Raw genomic sequence first — 24,820 nt, forward strand, 5'->3', positions numbered from 1 at the left:
GAAATGTGGATTCTCAGTGCTCCAAAAGTTATTGATGAACCCATCCAAAAGAAAGTCTCCGGCAAAAACAAGGCGCTTGCGCATGCTATTACTAATTCCACCAGGCCCCGCAGCCCACAGTGCAGTTTGAACGTCCTAACACAGAAGTTACGACGAGTTCATTTCGTGTACTTCAATAACTCTCACCCAGTAAAATTCCTAGCGTTCTCTAATCCCTTAGAGGAAACAAATCTACTGACTGCAGAAATTGTTAAGCTCATCCAGTTTTTGAGTACAACGATCAAGTCGTTTCTCTTCCACTGTGTACTCGTATCGCCAGTACATATCTACTGTACTCAATACCCTCGACTCAAAAATCTTTTTTGAATCATACTCAAAACTTGGCAATTTTGAGTATCTTCCAATAGAAACCCTTTCCTCAATGCTGTTTTCACCACTGGGTACAGTTCCGTAGAAGCACCTTTTTAGTATATGTGGAAGTAATTTCGATACCATCTAGTTCAATTGACTGCATCTAAGCTCCGATCGTTATGTGGAAACTACAGGTTCTCAACACTATTCACGTTTGTCAGTAAGCCTTAATGTGTCATTTGAAATTTGGAAATTGTGCACTTTATCTCTACAGGGGTAGGAAGACTTCACAGAAATGCAAGTTTGCCGTCGATTTGCTATAGACCGCAGCCATATCATCGGAACATTTACCCGCCGTTGTGAGACAAAAAACACTGAAAATGTGACTAGTAGTGGTCGCCCGCAGTCAGAAACACTATCTGACAGCTGGCGTCCAGAAATTGTTACCCGTACGTCTTGCGAGATAAGTACAACCAATCTGCACGCTGACTCATGGAGAAACGTGTAAAAGCTATGTCAACACACATACTACGAAACTGTGCCTACACTAAAGATGTGACAGGAGTCGTCCATTATGTACAGTACAGTGAGTGGGACGAGGAGGCGAGCAAGTGAACTCTGGGATGGAACTTTAAGGACTCCTTCATCGACAAATTCAACTTTTGTTTCACACCTGATAACATGGTATAAGGGCGAAGATGTAGCCATATACCAATGCACTGTTCAGACATGGAGACACATTTGTTCAGAAAGAAGATAGGTTACGTACGTTTTGGGCCAGTGTAATAGGGGAATTTCAGATGTTTCCAAGCACTGACCAGGACAGCCTGAGAGCTATGCAGCAGTATCAAGGCACTCATTATTCCATGTATCAACCCAATCGAGACCACTCCACTATTTGTCGTCAAGTACCCGGTTGAGTAGGATGGAGGCCAGCCGGCTCTTTCAGTGTGACGTCGCAGAAATGCTCCACGCACACAGAATAAGCTCAGATCTGTCGTCGAAGAGTTGGAAAGGCTTCACGAATAGCGTTCCCTCAACGTTGCCGCCACTATGCCAAAGAAGAGTCAGTTTACAATGCGTGGAGTGTGTCAGTGCGTGCGACCAATGAACTACACCCAACAGGGGGCTTGGAAAGCAACGGTTAGCTGCTCTTGTCGGTGGACAGCACGGCAGGGAGGATGGTTGGGGTTGAACAAATCGCCATTAAGTTAATGTTATATTTTGATTTTACAGTAATTTGTTGGTTTAATTTAACAATAAAGTTATTTTGGTACTTTCTTTAGGCATATTATTTCATTTTGTACACCTTTTGGATCTATGCCTCAGATGACTGCAGATACGCTGGTAGTTCAAAAATAAATTAGGCCTACTGTCCATGAACAAATCTGTTCTAATAATGTAAGTTGTACGACACAGCCACATGTACATCCTACAATGTCGTAACCAGTTTATTTGTAGAGGCCTATCTTGATCACATAATCTGTACAATTCACAATTACCGGTTTTTGCTATTTGTTGTCTTCAGATCTGTTACAAATAGAAAAACAGTGATACAACCAACTAAGTTCAGTTAGCTGAAACGAAATCTACTACATGCGTAGTCATACACAAGAAAAATATGATTAACGGCCATGCGTAGCTGCCATACTTACCACAACAGTATTCTGATGAAGTTATCGACATCAAAATCTATAAATCTATGGACACAGTAAATGTTATTGCTGTAATTAATATGTACAATATCAAAAATAACTGAGACCAGTAGAGAATACCGATGCTAAGACACATGGGTAATCAGTGTCGTAAATGTAGTAGTTAAAACAAATTATGCGTTGTCGTTGATTAAAATTACTTCAGTTGGCAAAATAGGTATCTGACAATAAAGTATCACCTCTCATAAAATTTGTGGAAATAAAATTCGTAGTTAAAATCCAAATAAAAGGTGTAAAATTTAATAAAAGAACGATACTATATTGGCAAAGTAAATAAGACACTGTTCCGTAAGAGTCAGAAGAAAAGTTTAAAAGAAACAAAGCACCACTCAACTGAAAACTTTCGTCTTGACACAACTGCTAAACATAACCGAAAATGTAAGATAATTACCAATCCAGTGAATATCGATTAAAATATCGATAGTCAATTAAACATTCGTAGTGGGATTTCGGTGACGCCTCCTCAAGGCTTCTCTGTTTTTGTTTCGCTGTGTTGCGGGTTGATATTTGTAATTATAGACCCTCTGGAAATATTGATTATCCTTGAATTAGTGTTTTATATTCCATGATGTACGTTCCTTCGAGAGAAATAAATTAATGTTGTATTGGAATCACGGTGTTGTGTGCCCGTAATATTTTGGTACCGAAACCGGGGAAGAAATTGCGATTTCCTGCGTGATTTCAACAATTAACTGCTTACTTCACGCTGTAGGAAACAAGAGACGATGTCGGACTGCATCACAAGCTAAGTCCGTTCCAAAATAATATGATCGCATGGACTGGTTGCTTCAAAACATTTTTTGTGGCCTTGTATTGCAAGCCTGAAACTTGCACTCAGAGTAGTTAGTTTTGTTAAAAGGTTTTCGTTTACTTACGTATGCGCATACGCTGTTTGTTAAACGTTTAAGCTATTCACAAGCGCACACGTAAACAAACTTACAAAAGCCGTCTTTAATAAGACATAATGCAGGACGACTCAGAGATACAGTTAGCAAACTTCAAAAGAATGCGGGCTAGGGAGAGGGCTAATGCTACGCGGTTTTGTGCGGCTGTTGATGCTCTTACCACAAAAAGCCCGTTTGATGATTTTGAACATTACAAGGAACGTCTTCAAGAAACTCTAGAGAAGCTCGTTCCATTAGATGACGCTATTCACTATTTTCTCTCTGACGATGAATACAATGAAGACGTGCTGAGCTGTGAGGAATATATAGACAAAGTCAAACGCGCTATACAGAAGGCTACAAAAGCAATTGATTACAAGCTTTCCGCCACAACGTCGCAGATAAATATCACGTCACCACCAGTGCTCACACAGCCAACTGTATTCCACTCTGTCAAGCTACCAGCAGCTAAGCTTGAGTCATTTTGTGGAGATGTCGAAATGTGGTCCCGCCTCTGGGAACAATTTGAATCAACCATTGGTAAAGATCCATCCCTTTGTACAGTAAACAAACATGTTTTCCTACGAGGGTATCTGTCAGGCGAATCGAAGTTGCTAGTAGATGGAATACGTATAACTGGTAACACGTATGAAGAAACAAAGAAAATTTTATTGAATAGATACGGGGACAGCAATCGCATTATACAGGCGCACTTCGATTATTTGGATGCGCTAAAGCCTGTACAGTCAGCGACACCTGAAACGATGAACAGTACACTCCTGGAATGTAACCGTCGTATTCAGGCACTGCGTGCCTTAGGAGAAGACGTCGTGGCATACGGTAAAATTCTCACTCTGAAAATTCTGCGTGCATTTCCCGCTGAAATGTGCCATAAATGGGTCATTCATGCTAGAAGAACCGAAGTAGCGGAAGGAGACGTACTGAAACTACTTAACATTTTGGAAGCAGAAGTTAGTGGTGCTCTCACTGCACAAAAGATTCATACGGAATATCAGTCATCTCCTAGCTTCACGTCCACTGCTTCAGCGCTTCACATAAATTCAAAGCAAGCGAAAAATCCTCGTAAGCTTAAACGAGAAGTACCCGTACAACCATATTGCGAATTTTGCGAAGCTCGCTGTCATTGGGCCCATGACTGCAACATAGTAACTGACAGCCAACAACGTATCGATAAACTAGCGCAAGATAATCGCTGTTTTATATGTCTAAACCGAGGTCATAATGCTAGAAAGGGCAAGGTATCGTGTTCTAAGTGCAAGAAAAGTAATCACAAAGCTATTTGTACTGATATTGCTGCCTCGTCTTTATCTTCTCAGCAAATTAGCTCTACAGTGTAGGGAGAATCGACGTAAGTTCAGCAGGTTTTACCTCTCTTCAGACAGCTCGAGTTTGGGTCAGTGGACTCGCAGGATTAAGCAAACTTACTCGCTGCGTTCTCGATAGCGGTAGTCAGTCAAGCTTCATTTCCAAGTTCATGACTGATGAGCTAGGTTTAAGAACTATAGAACATCTTGATCTATCTTTCAATGCCTTTCAAATGCCATCCGCAACTTCAACGCATCGTAGAGTAGTAGAATTCACACTACAGGGTACAGGAACTGATTACAAGATGTCTACGACTGCTTTTGAAAGCACATACCCATTTTCCGCTTACCAATCTGTGCTTTCTGATTTAAGAAAACTTTTACGCACACTGGGATTTCAGTTTGCGGACGTAAGGGATGGTACAGAAGATCTTCCCATCGAGATTCTTATCGGAGCAGATTACTGTTGGAAAATCGTTAAAGATTCCTCTCCGATTCGACCAACGTCATTAGTTGTTCTGGTACCTTCCATTCTAGGTTGGATTCTTAGTGGAGGCAAATCAAGCACCACAGCTAACCTTGTGACGGCAAACTACACTCCTGGAAATTGAAATAAGAACACCGTGAATTCATTGTCCCAGGAAGGGGAATCTTTAATGACACATTCCTGGGGTCAGATATCACACTGACAGAACCACAGGCACATAGACACAGGCAACAGGGCATGTACAATGTCGGCACTAGTACAGTGTATATCCACCTTTCGCAGCAATGCAGGCTGCTATTCTCCGATGGAGACGATCGTAGAGATGCTGTATGTAGTCCTGTTGAACGGCTTGCCATGCCATTTCCACCTGGCGCCACAGTTGGACCAGCGTTCGTGCTGGACGTGCAGACCGCGTGAGACGACGCTTCATCCAGTCCCAAACATGCTCAATGGGGGACAGATCCGGAGATCTTGCTGGCCAGGGTAGTTGACTTACACCTTCTAGAGCACGTTGGGTGGCACGGGATACATGCGGACGTGCATTGTCCTGTTGGAACAGCAAGTTCCCTTGTCGGTCTAGGAATGGCAGAACGATGGGTTCGATGACGGTTTGGATATACCGTGCACTATTCAGTGTCCCCTCGACGATCACCAGAGGTGTACGGCCAGTGTAGGAGATCGCTCCCCACACCATGATGCCGGGTGTTGGCCCTGTGTGCCTCGGTCGTATGCAGTCCTGATTGTGGCGCTCACCTGCACGGCGCCAAACACGCATACGACCATCATTGGCACCAAGGCAGCAGCGACTCTCATCGCTGAAGACGACACGTCTCCATTCGTCCCTCCATTCACGCCTGTCGCGACACCACTGGAGGCGGGCTGCATGATGTTGGGGCGTGAGCGGAAGACGTCCTAACGGTGTGCGGGACCGTAGCCCAGCTTCATGGAGACGGTTGCGAATGGTCCTCGCCGATACCCCAGGAGCAACAGTATGCCTAATTTGCTGAGAAGTGGCGGTGCGGTCCCCTACGGCACTGCGGAGGATCCTACGGTCTTGGCGTGCATCCTTGCGTCGCTGCGGTCCGGTCCCAGGTCGACGGGCACGTGCACCTTCCGCCGACCACTGGCGACAACATCGATGTACTGTGGAGACCTCACACCCCACGTGTTGAGCAATTCGGCGGTACGTCCACCCGGCCTCCCGCATGCCCACTATACGCCCTCGCTCAAAGTCCGTCAACTGCACATACGGTTCACGTGCACGCTGTCGCGGCATGCTACCAGTGTTAAAGACTGCGATGGAGCTCCGTATGCCACGGCAAACTGGCTGACACTGACGGCGGCGGTGCACAAATGCTGCGGAGCTAGCGCCATTCGACGGCCAACACCGCGGTTCCTGGTGTGTCCGCTGTGCCGTGCGTGTGATCCTTGCTTGTACAGCCCTCTCGCAGTGTCCGGAGCAAGTATGGTGGGTCTGACACACCGGTGTCAATGTGTTCTTTTTTCCATTTCCAGGAGTGTACATCAGTTTAGAGACAGCGACAACAACAGACGATATTTTACTACGTTTCTGGAATTTAGAAACAATGGGAATCACAGATGATGAAACAACAACTCTGAATCTGAAGGAATTGGCGTTATTGCAAGATTTCTCAAAACCCTACTCCATCGAAGACAAAAGAAGAGTGGTGTCTTTCACCAGAAAACCTAACTTTATGTTATCTAATAACCTTCAGCAAGCAAAGAAAAGTTTTGCTTCACTGGAGAAAAAATTTACGAAGGACAAGAAACTGAAACAAATTTACGAGGCGCAAATGATAGAACACATCAAGAAGTAACATGTGGAAGTGACCCCCTCTGGACAGAAATTGCGTGACACATTTTATCTGCCACATCATGCAGTAAAGAAAGAAATGTTAGGTGTCATCAAATGGGGGACTGTATTTGATGGTTCGTCGCACGACCAGAATGCACGTTCCTTGAATGACTTTTTAGAAACAGGTCCTAATTTACTTCGTGACATTCTTTCAATGTTACTAAGATATCGTCTACATCAAGTAGCCTTAGTTGCCGATATCAAACAAGCACTACTACAGTTAGTTCTTCACAGGAAAGGTAGAGATCCCACGAGTTTTTTTTTTTTTTTTTTTTTTCTTTTTTTTTTTTTAGGTACGAAGTAATCGTGGATCAACAGGGAAACTATATTACAACTGACGAAAGGATTACATACTGCTTCATCCGGCTACCTTTCGGACTTAGCTGCAGTCCGTTTCCTTTTGCAGCCACGCTGTAAGAACTTCCTGTAAGCATAAAACGAATTTTCCGCTAGCTGCTTTACTTGTTGAAGATGATATGTGCATGGATGATTTTGTAGCAGGTGCTAAAAATGACAATGCCGTAATTATATTATGAGCTTACATCACTCATGGGACGTATCAGTCTACCAATGGCAAAGTGGGCCACAAATTCAGGCCAACTGATTGGAATATAGCAATCAGAAGATGTCATAAACACTACAGATACGGTGGTACTGGGAATCCACTGGAACACACAGACTGATAGGCTCAGTGTTGTTCACAACAGTCTTACGGAAAATGTTATAAATCGTCCTGCCATTAAGCGAGAAGTGCTACGAAACACTGTTAGATTCTATGACCCACTGGGTTTGTTGTCGCCTGTGTCCCTCACTGCAAAAATAATTAAAAAAAAAAATTGGTCAAGAGGAATTGAGTGAGATGAGCTCTCACCCCTTGATCTTAGCAAACGCTGGCGAATGTGGATATCAACATTGCCATCATGTTCACACATAAAAATGCCCCCATGAGTTGGTGTATCTGAAAACACTGTGCCAGAAATCCATGTCTTCTGCGACGCATCAGAAAAGGCCTACGGAGCAGTTCTTTATGTACGGTGCACCACAACAAATATAGTATCAGTCCGAAACTTCCTGGCAGATTAAAACTGTGTGCCCGACCGAGACTCGAACTCGGGACCTTTGCCTTTCGCGGGCAATTGCTCATATCAGCGCACACTCCGCTGCAGAGTGAAAATCTCATTCTGGAAACATCCCCCAGGCTGTGGCTAAGCCATGTCTCCGCAATATCCTTTCTTTCAGGAGTGCTAGTTCTGCAAGGTTCGCAGAAGAGCTTCTGTAAAGTTTGGAAGGTAGGAGACGGATACTGGCAGAAGTAAAGCTGTGAGTACCGGATGTGAGTCGTGCTTCGGTTGCTCAGTTGGTAGAGCACTTCCCCGCGAAACGCAAAGGTCCCGAGTTCGAGTCTCGGTCGGGCACACAGTTTTAATCTGCCAGGAAGTTTCATATCAGCGCACACTCCGCTGCAGAGTGAAAATCTCATTCTGGATAGTATCAGTCCATTTAGTTTGCAGTAAAAACCGACTAGCTCACATCAAAAAAATAACTCTTCCACGGCAGGAACTTCTAGCGACACTTCTTGGATCACGACTATTTCATTATTTCTGTAAGGCCACGAGCTATAATGCAAGTCGTGCAACATTGTGGAGTGACTCAACTGTAGCCTTAGGATGGATACAACATGACCCTAATCAATGGAAAACCTTTGTGTTAAACCGTGTTACGGAAATACAACGACTAACGAATCCGTCACAGTGTAGGCAGTGCCCTAACGACGAAAATCCAATTGATCTAACCTCCAGGGGTATCACAGCAGATACTCTTCACCATGCTTCTGTATGGTTCCATGGACCTGCTTGGTTAGCAAAGAACAGAACACAGTGGCCTCGAATTTTACAGACGGAAGAGCAGTCCCTGCCAGAAAAGAAGATATTAACAGACCAAGTCTTCAAGGTACAAACAACGATCCCTATTTTAACAGCTACGAGGTACAGTAGCTACTTCAAGTTGTTAAGAGTTACAGTATGGGTACATCGCTTTAAACGGCACTTATTGAAAAAAAAAAACTGAACGTCTGGAGAACTAACAGCATCAGATTTCGGCGAAGCGCGCACTTACTGGATTCAAGTTGTTCAACAACAACATTTTGCGCTCGAACTGCATGCACTATACAACAACATGCCTCTACCACGTAATTCTCAGATAGTTCGTTACAACCTATTCTTGGATAATGATCTTATTCGTCTAGGAGGACGGCTGCAGTTTGCAGCATTACCCAGAGATCAATGCCACCATATTCTTCTTGAAGGACATCATCATTTCACACGTTTACTGATCCAGCAGACTCACATTCGTTTGCATCACATTCGAGTAAACATAGTGTTATCTGAACTGAGAACAGAATTCTGACTCCTTGGAGCTCGACAGGCATTTGAACATGTTCTACACCGTTGCCTGCCTTGTAAGATGGTGAAGGCTCATGTTCAACAAACTGAGGCTCCATTACCAGCTGAACGAGTCTCACCACTGAAACCATTTACAGTGACAGGTATTGACTTTGCTGGTCCATTATATGTCAGACAAGGACATATTACGAAGAAAGCGTATATTTCTCTATTCACATGCGCAACAACACGAGCCATACACCTGGAACTATGCTCAGATATGTCAACTGACAGATTTCTTCAAGCTCTACAAAGGTTTGTCGGAAGACGATGAGTGCCCAGCACAATTTATACTAATAGCGCTGCTACATTCCATGCCACGCACATAGAGCTGAAGGAGCTCTGGCAGTCTCTCATGGCAAGCAAGACGCACAAGTACCTCGCACAGCAAATTCGTCGCCCCACACCCGCCTTGGTGTGGAGGATTCTGGGAACGGATGCTGGGAGCTGCCAAACGCTGCCTGAGAAAACTTTTAGGACAGTCACAGTTGGTCGAAGAAGGTCTCGACACAATCCTGGTCAGCATAGAAGCAGCACCAAACTCTAGACCAATTACGCAAGGGGGAGAGGAATCTGAGCCACGGACGCCCGCATATTTCCTTGTAGGTGATCGACTTACAACACTACCTACTGGTCCCGAATCACCAGTTAGAAAGGACGTGTCCAAGGAATTTCAACGGCTGCAGAAGATGGTAGAACACTTCTGGAACAGGTGGAAGAAAGAATATCTGATCCTGCTCAAAATCTTCCATGAAACTCATGAGCCAAGGCTAGGTTCAGGAAGACTCCAACTGGGCGATGTCGTTCTTCTTCTACAAGCGGATGTTCGTCCACGACACATGTCGAGGAAGGCGCGGATAGAAGATCTTTATGAAGGAAGAGATGGGAAAATACGAACTGTAACCTTACGAACTTCAGAAGGATCCATAATCTCACGTCCCTTTCAACTGGTCATTCCTCTAGAAGTTGACCAGGGTGCGGAGGGTGATGCGGGAGGGTATTTGTAATTATAGACTCTCTGGAAATATTGATTACCCTTGAATTAATGTATTATATTCCATGATGTACGTTCCTTGGAGAGAAATAAATTAATGTTGTATTGGAATCACGGTGTTGTGTGTCCGTAATAGCCTGCAGCAGCGCTTGCAGTTTAAAGTCCAGCCACCTCGTGGGAGGTGGCCGGCGCACACGGCGGCCGAGTTGCTGCGGCGCTCGCTGATGACAGCGAACCGAGTGTTCTGTATGGACAAGTTACTCTGTAACTACAATATATGATCTGAAGATGGGCAACTAGCCCGAAACAGGTAATTCAAAATAAAGAATAGAGATCGAAGACTGAAACGCCATATTGTATTTAATGAACGATCGCGGAATTCCCATTGGGACAATCATGTCTAGTTTTGATAAACTCACTGTTTATTTGTGGTGGTTATCTGCATCGAACCTTGCTCTACTGAGAAGAATAATTGTTCTCTCTATCGCTCTCCAGTTTCTAAATGCATATAGGCATCTGTGGGACACAGTTGAAAACAATTTGCATATTTTATATTCTATTATATGCGTTTTCTAACACAGAAAGTCTAGTGTCGATAAGGTTACCGAAATCTTCTAAAACATACGCACGTCCAACCCAGCCACTTGTTCAATATGAAGGCGATTATTGGTGGCGTAGTGTTAACTGAAAAGTGTTACTCATCATCTCCACAAGAGAACAACGCGGCAGGAGAGAGCGGCCACTGACCACGGCCTGCGTGGGCGTCCTTGCGACAGCAGCCTCGGCGCCGGCCCCGGCGGCTGCCTCCGGGGGCGTGGCCGCCGTCGTCCCAGCCCCAGCCCCGGCAGCGGCCGCCTTGCCATTGGTCGTCACGGCGTCCGCAGACATCCCGACGGCCGCCAGCAGCGGGTCTGACGACTTGCGCCACATGTAGTTCACGATGGTGAACTCCAGCAGCGCGCAGAACACGAACGCTGAAAACATTCACAGGCACCCTGTAGTGTGTTTGCCATTATGACTTCTAGCTGCGAACTTATTTTTCATTTTCCAGATTTGTATCAGAGAGAACGTATTACATTCATTAAGGTGCAACTTTGATGGATATGTAATAAAACGAAACACCTGAAGCTCAGGGGATGAACAGTAGTAGATGTGTTCCCATCAGTGGCTATCACCTATCAACTGGGTTTAGCAGAATACTGTAAAAGCGATGTTGCGTGTGCAAATACAACAACCGGTTGAATGAAGAAACATTCATGATTCAGGTTCCAGTCAGCAGTAAACGTTGCAGTACTTATACCGTGTTTCATTGCGAGAGTTGTGTTGCTCAGGATGGTTCAGACAAGAAGAAGGCTCTAAGCACTCTGGGACTTAACATCTGAGGTCATCAGTCCCCTCGACTTACAGCTACTTAAACCTAACTAACCTAAGGACAGTACACACACCCATGCCCGAGGCAGGATTCGATACTGTGACCGTAGCAGCAGCGCGGTTCCGGCTGAAGCTCCTAGAACCGCTCGGCTACAACGGCTCGGACAAGAAGAACTTACAGTTAGACGCTCCGTATAGACGGTCTAATGGTGCCGGGAATCAAACTGATGTCTCTAAGTCTGTAACAAGTTTCTAGCGGAAGGAACAAGGATCATAAAAAAAGTGGCCACAGAAGAAAATCAACTTTTGTGAAAGGCCGACATCTGCATAAAACTGCAAGGAGAGATACTCAACACAATGTGACACGTTTACGGTAGCGTTTCTAAACAGCTACAGGAATGAAGGTGTCAACAACAAGCAAGGGTTAGTGTCAGGAGACCTCTGAAGGCTCCTCCTCTAAATCGGACTGGGAGAGGGATTCGTGTCGCACTCGCTGTAAATCGCTTTTTGTCGACTAGTGTGGTCTTTTTGCTAAGAGCCGTATCAGGCTTTACCCTGGCAATAGAAATGTTCGCATGAGAAGGAAACAAAGACAAAGTTTACGGCTTACTCTATATGACAAAGTTTAACGCTTACTCTATATCGCAGGCTGCCTCCCTTATCTAGACGGTTTAGTCATGTTTTGGGGTTAAATCATGTACGACCGCAAGCCCCTACTTTGCTCCTACGAGGGAGGATAAATGGTGTGCCTTAGGAACAACATCCTTTCTCCAGATGGTGAACTTGTGTGTATCAGGATTCACGCCTACACCATCAAAGTCTTGTGAACGCCTTCATAGTCGTACATGGAATCATTGATACTGAATGCATTCCATATTCTCCAAGTTTCATCTGCACTGAGGATGCAGGGGTATTGCTAAAACGAGCGGTTTGCAGTCGCCCCGTCCCACCGGTGACCTTACCGGGAACCATAGAGACAGCTGTGACGAAATGGGATTATATCCCACATTCTCATCTCATCAGTTTGATAGGAAGTATTTATTCCTAACCGCATTCAAAAATCTTTCCAGTTCCGAGAAGGGACTATTGGTTTATAAACAGTGTATTTTTTTCAAGGTGGCAGTGAAAAGAAACTGCGGTGCCTCCAATAAATTCATTCGCAAGGGTCACTTTTGTGTCTGGGCTTATCAAGTGACAACATGTTTATCTTCTTAGTTGTGTTTCATTGTGACTGTGTCTGACATAAGAAAATTTTTTTTTTTCTTGTTATGGCCCGTATCGACAATAAAGCAACAGACAACTTTTTCTTTGACCACGATAGATCCCATCTTCTCGAACCTTTATACTTGACCTCTATACTTGACAGAATGTCTCTTTTCTCAGGCGTGCCTAGATATGGTATTCACGTATGGTAATACGTAAAATAACATTTGCAGGTAATTTTCCTATTTTGTATGATGACTACTATTTATGCCTATAAATAATGTATATCTCGCGAAATATGCAAAAATTTGCATCTAATGTTAGTCAGTGCTTAGAATACAGACACTACCTCCACATCGTTGCTCCACTATTTCCCAAACTGGTGTCCGTAACTTGCGGCTAAGTGACAAGAAGACAGTCACCTTTTGCTCTACCAGAGGCTGTAAAGGAGCTGACCTGAAGTGGTGAACCACTATTTCCCAAACTGGTGTCCGTAACCTGCGGGTAGGAGACAAGAAGGCTATCACCTTATGCCCTACCAGAGACTGTAAAAAAGCTGACTTGACGTGGTGAACGTTTCACTCCGGCACTGAAATGAGTTAGGGTGCAACGTGCCAGGTCCCGCTGCCTTTTGCGTGACTGTAGCATCGTCAACAGAACATAGCACTGGAGCCTGACCGTCACAGTGGTGACCTGGATTACGCAGTTTCTAGGTCTAATGTGGCACAGCTTCTGTTGTCTAAGTGATCAAAATTGATGTCCTCTCATTACAGAGACAGGTCGAGCCGCGACAAATACCACTAACTGAGCTATGCAGTATCTGTCATAGACCGCAGCCAGCAGTGAGAATTACTCCCCGTCAGTCACTGACCTGTTGTGGGCCATCCAGCCTAAACTACTACTTGAAATAGCGCCGGCTACCTGTGGGACTATGGGCTGCACTTAGTCTTGATGCAGCTGCGAGCAGAACTAGTTCCTTCCAGCTGGGAATGAACTGATGGCTCACTTCAACGGACTTATGGGAGCCTACCTGGGGTTGTTGGTTAAAAGTCTGCGCTCAGGTTCATCCTGTACTGGGAACGAAACAGCCCAGGAATGGCGTACGATTACTTCCGATAAATGAACATGGTCCTAATCCCTTACCTCCTCCTGACTGCACAACGAGCGACCATCCGGTTTTGCCTACTTGCTCGCATGTTAATCACCCTACAACGTCACTGTGATCTGCTACAAAGTCGAAGTACTACATCAGTAGTAGTCTTAACTGTTCACAAGCCCGAAATTCACACATTTTTGTGAACTTTTGCACAGTGTTCAAGAATTTCCTCATCTCTGTGCCACAATTCCTATATAGCAATGCTTTTCGTCAATTTTATCACCGCCTTTCTTCTGATGTGACTAATGCCCCAGCTATTTCCTGTCCTTTCAATTATGATTATCCAGTGGTATACGGCAACAACGTTTTCGTCTCTGGTTCAATATTGACACGGTATTGCAATTTATCTATTTCTCATATTGGTAGAATGGAGTGTCCATAGCATATGCACCATGAAATTTTTGGACAAAGGTTAACACGTGGTCACCGAAAACGTTACAATAAACATTCTCATTCGCATTCATGGTACGATAGTGAGTGAGGTCAAGTTATAGTCTCCAAAAAAGTCACAAAATAACGCAGAGTCTCCTAAGGCCTTAATTAACAAACTGCAGGTTGGAATATTGACTTTAAAATGTGTCAATCACCCTGCTCAAATATCGTAACAGAAGTTTTTAATAAGATAAAACTGTAATTACGGTAACATCGAAAAGAACTTGAACACAAGATGTACAAGTGTACTAACAGTTATCTTAACAAATTTAATTTTAAATTAGTTACTCAGATCTGAACATTAATTCTTTCAAACGAAAGAAAGTCATAATGAAATATCTGTAGTTGAAACAATGCTGAAATCCTCCTTGCCAAGCAATTAACACACAATGAAAAATAAATAATGCAATTTCTTTGAGTATTCAAATAATATAAAGTAATGACTTTGAAATAAAGAAATACTATGCTGTAGACGTTTTATATAGGACGCAGGTTGTTATGAAATGTAGATATACTTATGAATTTTTCGAAGAAACAAAATTTCATATCATTAAATTCTGTTGCATGTTTGTGATACTCGATCACGCCAATAGGAAACTAGGAATCAGTAACCTTTCACAGACAAAATAACATAAGTCACTAATGGTGTCTACCGCGCTATACCTACGCTGAAACAAAACACTACATTCTGGAAAAACCAGTGTGTTTCAAAGAGCCGCTCATATTTATGATTTTAATTACCGATAACTATAATCACCATTCTCACAGTTTTATGGTGCTGGCATTGTAGGACATCATAATCTTGTGAAGAGTTTGGATGACGTCAGAAATGGCGCAGGATTGCTCCACATCCGAATTCTGAGAAAACTCGTTGATATAGTGCAATGGGATAAACTGTTGTTACAGTTTTCTTCTCTGCCCGCTGCAACACACAAGTGTCACGATTGCGAGAAGTCGCACGCTCTTAAGGTAGGCCTCGCATTCTCACGTGAGCTTCTCTTACGAGTCCTCCTTGCTGTTAAGGACACGTTCAGTGGCTGAACTCCTTCCATCATCTAGCGCGCGCACCCACGCGTGTTCTTTTTTCAGAGTTAAAAGTAACTTTTCAGAAAACATACCAGTCCTAATATTTAAAATTTTCTTTGCTGTAAATAACTCAGTAATTACAACAGTGCACAAGGAGTGATAACACTCATCATGTTACTTTGTCTTTGAGAAACAGAAAAACGTAATTGTGCCTCGCACTATGGTGGTGTGTAAATCTCTCACTGGGCCGTAGGACAAAACTACGAATCGTCGGACCGCACAAAACACTAAAGATTATGTACTGTTAGGCTCAATGTCAGCTGGAAAGTTGTGATACATTCCTTTGAGACCAAACTTCTGAGTTCATCGGTCCCTAGGCTTACACACTACTAACTGAAACTAATTTACGTTAAGGACAACACACACACACACACACGCCAGAAGGAGGACTCGAACTTCCGACGGGGTGAGCCGCACGAACCGTGGCAAGGCGCACTGACCGCGCAGCTATCCCGCGCGGCAGGGCCAATGTAGACGTACATGTTTATTTGCCGATGTGCTGAATGACGTTCGCTAGGTATCAAATATGTATTTCACAGAGATCCCTTTGTATTGTTAGCTGATAAATTTATTGAGATAGGTCCGTATTCGTTGACAGTGGCAACTCTTTTCGCGTTTAAATCGATTTTTGCTCAAAAGGCGTGATGTCTTCCCCCGATCCCTGTCAATTAGGACAGTCTTACTACTTCCTTTTCTAAGCCGCGTGAGTAGGCTGCGAGTGGTACATAATTCCTCCACGGTAGACAATCCGCACTTACACACCAACAAATCGGGCAACTTTATTCAAAGTATGATCACGAATACGTCCCGATACAAGAACTCCTTTCTGCTATTCTGTCTCGTCTGCTCGTTGAAAGTAGTCATCCTGTCACTTTGATAGTATAAAACAGATGTCACAAACTCACAACCTCTCTGCCATGACATATGTCAGCTTTTAAGTCTTGCGTAGGAGGCTGGTACCAGTTGTACACCGTTAACAGCTCTCTGAAGCGACCGGTATGTACTTTTAAGCGGTTAACTAAATTTGTGAATACATGTATTTCCAATAAAGTAGTACAAAGTATAATTAAACGAAAAACCTACGAAAACTAACCATGAGTATCGCAACATTACCGCAGGCCGACCAAATATTCACATTTTAAATAACAGGCTTGATCTTGGCGTGTGTGATGAATTTCTGTTTTTGTTTCTTATTTGTGTTGTTTTTAAACATATAACAACTTTAACAACTCCACTGAATCTTATTAACCATTTTCGTACGTTATCAATTCAAATAGGGCTACCCAAACGTATTTCTAGCCAATATCTTCTTCGATGGTCTTTTACCCACGCAGACACTGATTCGCCACAACATTTTGAGCACCTACCTAATCTGGCTATGTCCATTTTTGGCACGGATAACAGCGATAGCGTGTCGTGTCATGGATAAACTGAGGTCTTGGTAGGTCGCTGGAGGGAGATGACATCAAATCTACACACACAAATTACCTGGTTCCGTTAATTCCAGGAACGGGGGTAATGGGCTCTGACGACACGTTCAATAACATTCCGATCGCGTTCGAACGGGTTCAGAGTTGGCGAGTAGCAGGAGGGGGGGGGGGGGGAAGGAGGGGCACCACATCAATTGTAACCCGCCACTGTGTTCCTCGAAACACTCCATCACACTATTGGCTATGTGACATGGTGCTTTCTTTTCTTTTTAAGTCATCAGTCTTATGACTGGTTTGATGCGGCCACCACGAATTCCTCTCCTGCGCCAAACTCTTCATCTCAGAGTAGCTCTTACAAACTACGTCCTCAATTATTTGCGGAATGTATTCAAATCACAGACTTCCTCTACAGTTTTTGCCTCTGCAGCTCTCTCTAGTCCAATGAAGATCACTCCCTGATGTCTTGACAAATATCTATCTTCCTGTCCCTTCCTTGTCATATTCCTTTCCTCACCGATCCTACACAGAACATCCTCTTTCCTTACCATATCAGTCCACCTCTCCTTCAATATTTGTCAGTAACACCACATCTCAAACCCTTCGACTCCTTTCTGTTCCGGTTTTCCAACAGTCCATGTACAATGCTGTGACCCAAACGTAGGTTCTCAGATATTTCTTCCTCATATTCAGTCCTATGTGTGATGTTAGAAGGCTTCTCTTGGCAGGAATGTCCTGTCTCCCAGTGCTAGTATGCTTTTCATATCTGCCTTGCTCCGTCTGTCATTGGTTATTTTGCTGCGTGATCATCAATCCAGAGTTTTTCGCTGTTCTCATTTCTGCTACTTATCATTACTTTCTTCGATTTACTCTCAACCCATAATTTTTATTCGTTAGACTTTTCATTCCATTCAACGGACCCTGTAGTTATTCTTCACTTTCACTCAGTACAGCAATGTTATCAGCCAATCGTATGACCGATATCTTTTCACATTTAATTTTAGTTCCACCCCTGAACCTTCCTTTTATTTCCCTCATAGCTTCTTCGATGTACAGATTGAACAGTAGGGACGAAAGACTACATCTCTGTCCTACATTCTTTTTAATCCAAGCACTTCGTTCGTGGTCGTCCACACTTATTACTCTGTATTGTCTCTTGTCCATGTTGTATATTACCTGTCTTTCCCTATAGCTTACCCTTTTTTTTATCAGAACTTAGAGTATCTTCAACCACTTTACATTGTCAATCGCTTTCTTCAGGTCGATAGATCCTATGAACGTGTCTTGATTTTTCTTCAGTCTTTCTTCCATTATCAATCGCAACGTCAAAATTGCCTCTCCGATGCCTTCACCTTTCCTAAAGCCAAACTGACCAAAATTTAACACATCCTCATTTTTCTTCATTTGCTCTGCTTATTCTTGTACGCAACTTGGATGCAGACGCTGTTTAGCTGATTGTGTGCTTGCTCTCGCACTTGTTAGCTCTTGCAGTCTTCGGAATTGCGTCGGTGATATTTTTCCGAAAGTCAAAGGGTATGTCACCAGACTCATTCATTTTACACACCAACATGAATAGTCGTTATGCTGCCACTTCCGGCAACGATTTTAGAAATCCTGACGGAGTGTTATCTATCCTTTCTGCCTTATTTGATCTTATGTCCTCCAAAATTCTCTTAAATTCTGATTCTAGTACTGCAGCCCTATCTCTTCTAAATCAACTCCCGTTTGTTCTTCTGTCACATCAGCACAAGAATTCCCTCTCATAGGGGCTTTCTACGTACTCTTTGCACCTATTTGCTCTCTCCTCTGCACTCAACAGGGAAATTGTCATTGCTCTCTTAATGCTTTTAATTTCACCGAAATTGTTTTGACTTTCCTATATGCTGAGACAGTCATTACGACAATAATTTCTTTTTCGATTTCTTCACATTTTTCATGAAGCCATTTTGCCTTAGCTTCCATATACTTCTTGTTTATTTCATTCCTCAGTGACATGTTTTCTGTATTCGTGAATTTCCCTGATTATTTTTGGACTTCTTTTTTCATCGATCAACCGATGTATTTCTTCTGATACCCACGATATCTTCGTAATTGCCTTATTTGTAGCTATGTTTTCCTTTCCAACTGCGATTATCCTCTTTAGAGATTTCCATTTCTCTTTAATTGATCTGCCTACTGAGTTATTCGTTATTGCTGTATCTCTAGCCTTAGAGAACTTCAAGCGTATCTCGCCATTCCTTAGTACTTCTGTGTCCTTCTTCTCTGAATATTGATTCTTCCTTACTAATCTCTCAAACTTCAGCCTACTCGTCATCACTACTGCATTGTGATCTGAGGCTGCATCTTCTCTTGGGTACGCCTTATAATCCAGTATCTGATTTCGGCACCTCTGGCTCACCTTCCCTAATTACAGCTCGTGCTCTTGTTGGTCTTGAGCAAGCTTTCGCTGTTACTAGCTGAAATTTATAGCGGAGCTCAATTAGTCATTCTTTTCTCTCATTCCTTGTCCAAAGTTCATATTCTCCTGTAAACGTTTCCCCACTCCTTATCATCAACTGTATTCCAGCTTCAATGACTACTAGATTTTCATCTATGTTTATGCACTGTATTAATCTTTCAATATCCTCCTGTACGTACTCTATATCTTCATCTGCAGCGTGCCATCTCGACATTTATACCTGAACTGTCGTAATCGTTGTTTGTTTTCTGTCGATTCTGATAAGAACCACCCTATCACTGAACTGTTCACAGTAACACCGTTTTCTATTGATGTTGGTATTACCCTATACTCATCTGATCAGAAACCCTTGTCTCCTTTCCATTTCCCGTCACTGATCTCTACTGGACCTAGACTGACGACTTTCGAAGCCAATAACGAAGATGTTTTTTATTACTAATCAAAGAAACTATCCCTCTAGACCACGAATGCGAGTCTTTTTGAAAAATACAGCTGCCGCCGGAAATATGGTCGTTATGAAGACGTGTACATGGTCTAAAACACCTTGGCCGTCACGGTCCCTTGGACGAGATCCACTAATGCATGACTAAGTCTCCATCAGCTTGTCTACGTTCTGCAGTACGGGACTCAAGGAGCTGTTCCCGTGGAAGATGACGGATTTGCGCATTCCTATGGGTCTAATAAGAAGGTATCGGGATTGATGAAACCATGAAACGGTCTATCACAGCGCCGATGTCCACTGCCGATGGTCATGTGCCCATCCCACTCGTAGTTGCCGGTGTCGTGGTGCTGACATTGGCGCATGATGGGTCGTCCTCTGCGGAGGACCATCGTGAGGAGTGTTCGGTGCACTATGTGTTCAGACACCCTTATACTCTAGCCAGAATTTCTGTCTTATGTTAGATCCGTCACAGTTCGCGGCCTGTCCTGTTGTACCAGTCTGCCCAGCCTACCAAGTCCGACATGTGAAACGAGGGGTAGCCGCGCAATCCCACAACCCCATGAAGTCTGGACACGCGTCCATCTTGGATTCGCCACGTGTTGAAGACACTCACCACAGGACTCCTCTGGCACTCTAAAAGTAGTGCAGTTTCCGAAATGCTCATGCCGAGCGTCCGAGACATCACACTCTGCTCTCGGTCTAACTCAGATCGAGCGCCTTTCACATTTTAATACGGACAGCACTGTCACTGATACTGCTTACAACGTGCGTGTGTCTGACGCAGTCATTCCTTTCCAGGAGACGCAGCTCTCGTCTGGACAGGTAAACCTCGATAGTATGTCAGTGGTCATAATATTCTGACTTATCACTGTACGCTAAAAGAAAATAAATCTCAAACCCGAAAACTAATTAATGTAGAGAAACGAAATTATGGTAATACATTTGTCTAGGTGACTTACTTAACTGATTAACATTGCAAGACCAGAGGTTAATCTAAGCGCAAGATAATAAATAGGAGGTAACAAATGGTCGTAGGTTAATAAATAGTGTAACCGCCAGAATGTTGAATGGAAGCTTGAAAACGGGCATGTATTGTATTGTACAGGAGCCACACGTCAGTTTGTGGGATGGAGCTCCGCGTTTGGTCGATCATTACGGGGACGAAAATGATGTTTGTGGATGACTTAGGAGTTGTCCGATGATGTCGACAAGCGCTGGACGGGAGAGAGTTCTGGTGATCGAGATGGCCAAGGAAACATTCCAACATTCTGTAAAGTATGTTGGCTTACAACATCGGTATGTTGAAAAACACCCCCTGGAATGCTGTTCATGAACGGCAGCTCGACAGCAGACTGACGTACAAATATGTAGTCAGAGTGCATGGGATAGCCACGAGAATAGTCCTGCTGCTATACGAAATCGCCCCCATACAATAATTACAGGTGTACGTCCACTGTGTCTCTGAAGCTGACAGGTTGGTTGTACAGGTGCTGGCTTCCTTCTAACCAACACGTTGCCATCGCTGGCAGCGAGGCAGAACCAACTGTCATCGGCAAACATAACGGACCTCCAATCTGCACTCCAAAGAGTTCTTGCTTGACACCACCGAAGTCGGAAATGGCGATGGTGGGGGATCAGTGGAATGCACATTACAGGGCGACGGGCTCTGACCTATTCTTCAAGTAACCGATTTGAAACAGATCGTTGTGTCACTGGGGTGCCAACAGCTGCTCACACTGCTGCTGCAGATTCAGTACACGACAGGTCCATAAGCCAATTAAGACGGTCTTCACTCTCGGTAGTGCCTCTTGGCCCTCTGTAGCCCGGTCTTTATGCTACAGTACATTCTCTTGATCACCGCTGCCAGCAGTCCTGATAGTAGCTACATTCTTGCGAAGTCCTTCTGCAATATCGAAGGAGGAATATCCGCACTCTCGTAGCCCTATTACACTACCTCGTTCAAACTGATGTATTACGAAGAGGTTTGTTCAAAGCAAGTGGGAATCCGTGCTCTCGTCTTTTTCGACTTAGAGCCATTCTTGACTAACATCAATTCACATAGTAGAATATAAAAGGTAACTACACCCACAACCGCAATCGAATCCTAATGACGAATATATTTTCTTCTCGCTTTTTCCTATCGAATTTCCTACCCATTTAATGATTCAGCATTCTCCCGTTGCACCAAATTTCTAAAGCATCTATTCTTCTATTGTCTAAACCGTTTATCGTCTATGTTTCACTTCCATAAATATCTACACTTCATATAAACAATTTCACAAAGACTTCCTGACACTTGAATCCAAACTCGATGTTAACAAATTTCTTTTCTACCGGAACGCTTCCTTGACATTGCCAGTCTGCATATTTTATACTCACTACTTCGACCATCATCAATTATGTTTCTTCCCAAAAACTCGTTTATTAATTTAAGTGTCTCATTTTCTAATATAATCTCCTCAGAATCACCTGCTTTAAGTCGACCGCACATCATTATCTTAGTTTTTCTTCTGTTGATGTTCATCTTATATCCTCCTTTAGAGACAGTGCCCACTCCATTGAACTTCTCTTCCAAATCCTTTGGTGTCTGTGACACAATTACAATGTCATCACCAAATCACAAAGTTTTTATTTCTTCTCCATGGATTTCAACTCCTACTCCAAATGTATCTTTTGTTACCTTTACTGCTTGCTCAGTATACAAATTGGATAATGCCAGAGATAGTTTAGAACTCTGTCTCACTCCATTCTCAACCGTTGCTTACTTTCCCCGCAACTTGACTACTATAGCTGTCATCTCATTTCTGTACAAATTGTATATAACATTTGCTCCCTGAAATTTACCCCGTATTTTATTTTAATTGTATTAGGATGTGAAAGAGAGCAAGCCAGTCAACATTGACAAAAACTTTCTCTACGTCGGCAAATGCTGTAAACATATATTTGCCTGTCCTTAACCTATCAAATACGAGATGTCGTATGACTAGTATTGCCTCGCGTGTTCCTGCGTTTCTCCATAATCCAAACTGATCTTCCCCAAGGTCGGTTACAACCAGTTTTTCCATTCTTCTGTAAAGGATTAGTGTGAGTATCTTGTAGACGTTACTTATTAAACTGATAGTTCGATGATTTTCACACCTTTCAGCACGTGCTTTCTGTGGAATTTGGATTACCGCATTCTAATTCAAGTCTGAAGGTATTTCGGCGATCCCATACATTTTGCTGTCCAGATGGAAGAGTTTTGTCATGGCTGGCTGCCCAAAGGCTATCAGTAGCTCTAAGGGAATGGAGTCTACTCCCGGGGCCTTGTTTCGACATAAGTCTTTCAGTGCGTTATCAGATACTTCACACAGTGTCATATCTCTGTTATCACCTTTCGCTCGTTCCTCTCCTTTGTATAGCCCCTCTATATACTGTTTCCGCCTTTTCGCTTTTCCTTCTTGGCTTAGGACGGCTTTCCATCTCAGCTCTTGATATTCATACACGTGGCTCTCTTTTCACCAAAGGTCTATTTAATTTTCCTGTAGGCAGTATCAATCTTACTTCTAATCATATATGCTTCTGAATCCTTACATTTGTCCTCTAGCCATTCCTGCTTTGTCATTTGGATTTCCTGTCGACCTCAGTTTTTGAGACGTTTCTATTGCATTTCGCCTGCTTCATTTATCGCATTTTCATATTTTCTTCTTTCCGCGATTGAATTCATTATCTCTTGTGTTACCCAAGGATTTATGCTACAAGTCGTCCTCTGCTGCCTTCACTATTTCATCCCTCAAACTTACCAATTCTCCTTCTGTTGTATTCATTTCCCCTGTTATTGTTTATCGTTCCGTAATGCTTTCTCTGAAACCCTCTACAACCTCTGGTTCTTTCAGTTTATCCAGGTCCCATCTTCTTAAATTTCTGCCTTTTCGCAGTTTCGACAGTTCATAAACAATAAATTGTGTCAGAGTCCACATCTGCCCCTGAAAATGAGTTCCAGTTAAAAATCTGGTTCGTAAAGCACTGTTTAACTATTATGTAATCAATCTGAAACTTCCGGTTTCTGCAGGTCTCTTACACGTATACAAGGTTCTTTCACGATTTTTAAACCAGGTGTTAACTGCGATTCAATTACACTCTGTGCAAAATTCTAACATATTGTTTCCTCTACCATTTCTTTCCCCCGGTCCTTATTCCCCCTAGTACTCTTTCTTCTCTTCCTTTTGCTGCTATCGAATTCCAGTCCTCCATGACTATTAAATTTTGCGGCTCTGTTAACCATCTGCATAATTTCTTTTATCTCATCATACATTTCCTCAGTCTCCTTCTCATCTGCAGAGAGAGTTGGTATATAAAGTTCTTCTTATGTGGTGTGTGTGGGCTTCGTGTCTATGTTGGTTACACTAATTCGTTCGCTATGCTGTTCATAGTAGCTCATACGCATTCATATTTTTTCACTCATTATTAAACCTACACACGCATTAACCGTATTTGATTATGTATTTGTAACCCTGTATTCACCTGACCAGAAGTCTTGTTCCTCCAGCCACCGAAATTCGCTAATTCCTATCGATCTAACTTTATCGTGCCATTTCCATTTTCAGATTTTCTAACATACCTGCCTGATTAAGGATCTGACATTCGCCACTCTGTTCTGTGAAACCCCAATTTTTGTTTCTGCTGATAACGACGTCCTCCTGAGTAGACCCCACCCAGATATAGAATGGGGGACTATTTTACCTCCGGAATATTTTACCCAGGAGGATGCCATCATCATTTAACCATACAGAAAAGCAACATAACGCAGAGAACAATCACGACAGTAGTTTCTCGTTGATTTCAGCCGTTCCCAGTACCAGCACAGCAAGGCAGTTTAGCTTGATGTTACAAGGCCAAGTCAGTCTATCATCCAGACTGTTACTCCCACAACTACTGAAAAGGCTGTTGCTACTCTTCAGGATCCACATGTTTGTCTTGTCTCTCAACAAATATCCCTCCGTTGGGGTTGCCCCTACAGTGCAGGTATCTGTATCACTGATGCACTCAAGCATTCCCACCAACGCCAAGGCCCATGATTCATGGGGGGAGGGAATATTAACATTAAGGACTTATTTTTTACATTTAATTAAATGAAAAATATTTATTAAAACTGCTTAAAAATAGAAACTTTTCCTCAGATTAAAACTATGT

At 43.2% G+C, this 24,820-nt stretch overlaps 1 protein-coding gene across 1 annotated transcript in view; it reads right to left on the reverse strand.

The window, feature by feature from the left end:
* Nucleotides 1-24,820, reverse strand: part of LOC126355995 (glycine receptor subunit alpha-2-like) — a 651,703-nt gene that overhangs the window by 14,378 nt on the left and 612,505 nt on the right. The window contains exon 10 of the mRNA XM_050006618.1: nucleotides 10,821-11,047. Coding sequence (XP_049862575.1) covers nucleotides 10,821-11,047 — 227 coding nt within the window. The remainder of the gene's footprint in view (nucleotides 1-10,820; nucleotides 11,048-24,820) is intronic.

The sequence above is a fragment of the Schistocerca gregaria genome, chromosome 3, assembly GCF_023897955.1.
Source record: "Schistocerca gregaria isolate iqSchGreg1 chromosome 3, iqSchGreg1.2, whole genome shotgun sequence".
Taxonomy (NCBI): domain Eukaryota; kingdom Metazoa; phylum Arthropoda; class Insecta; order Orthoptera; family Acrididae; genus Schistocerca; species Schistocerca gregaria.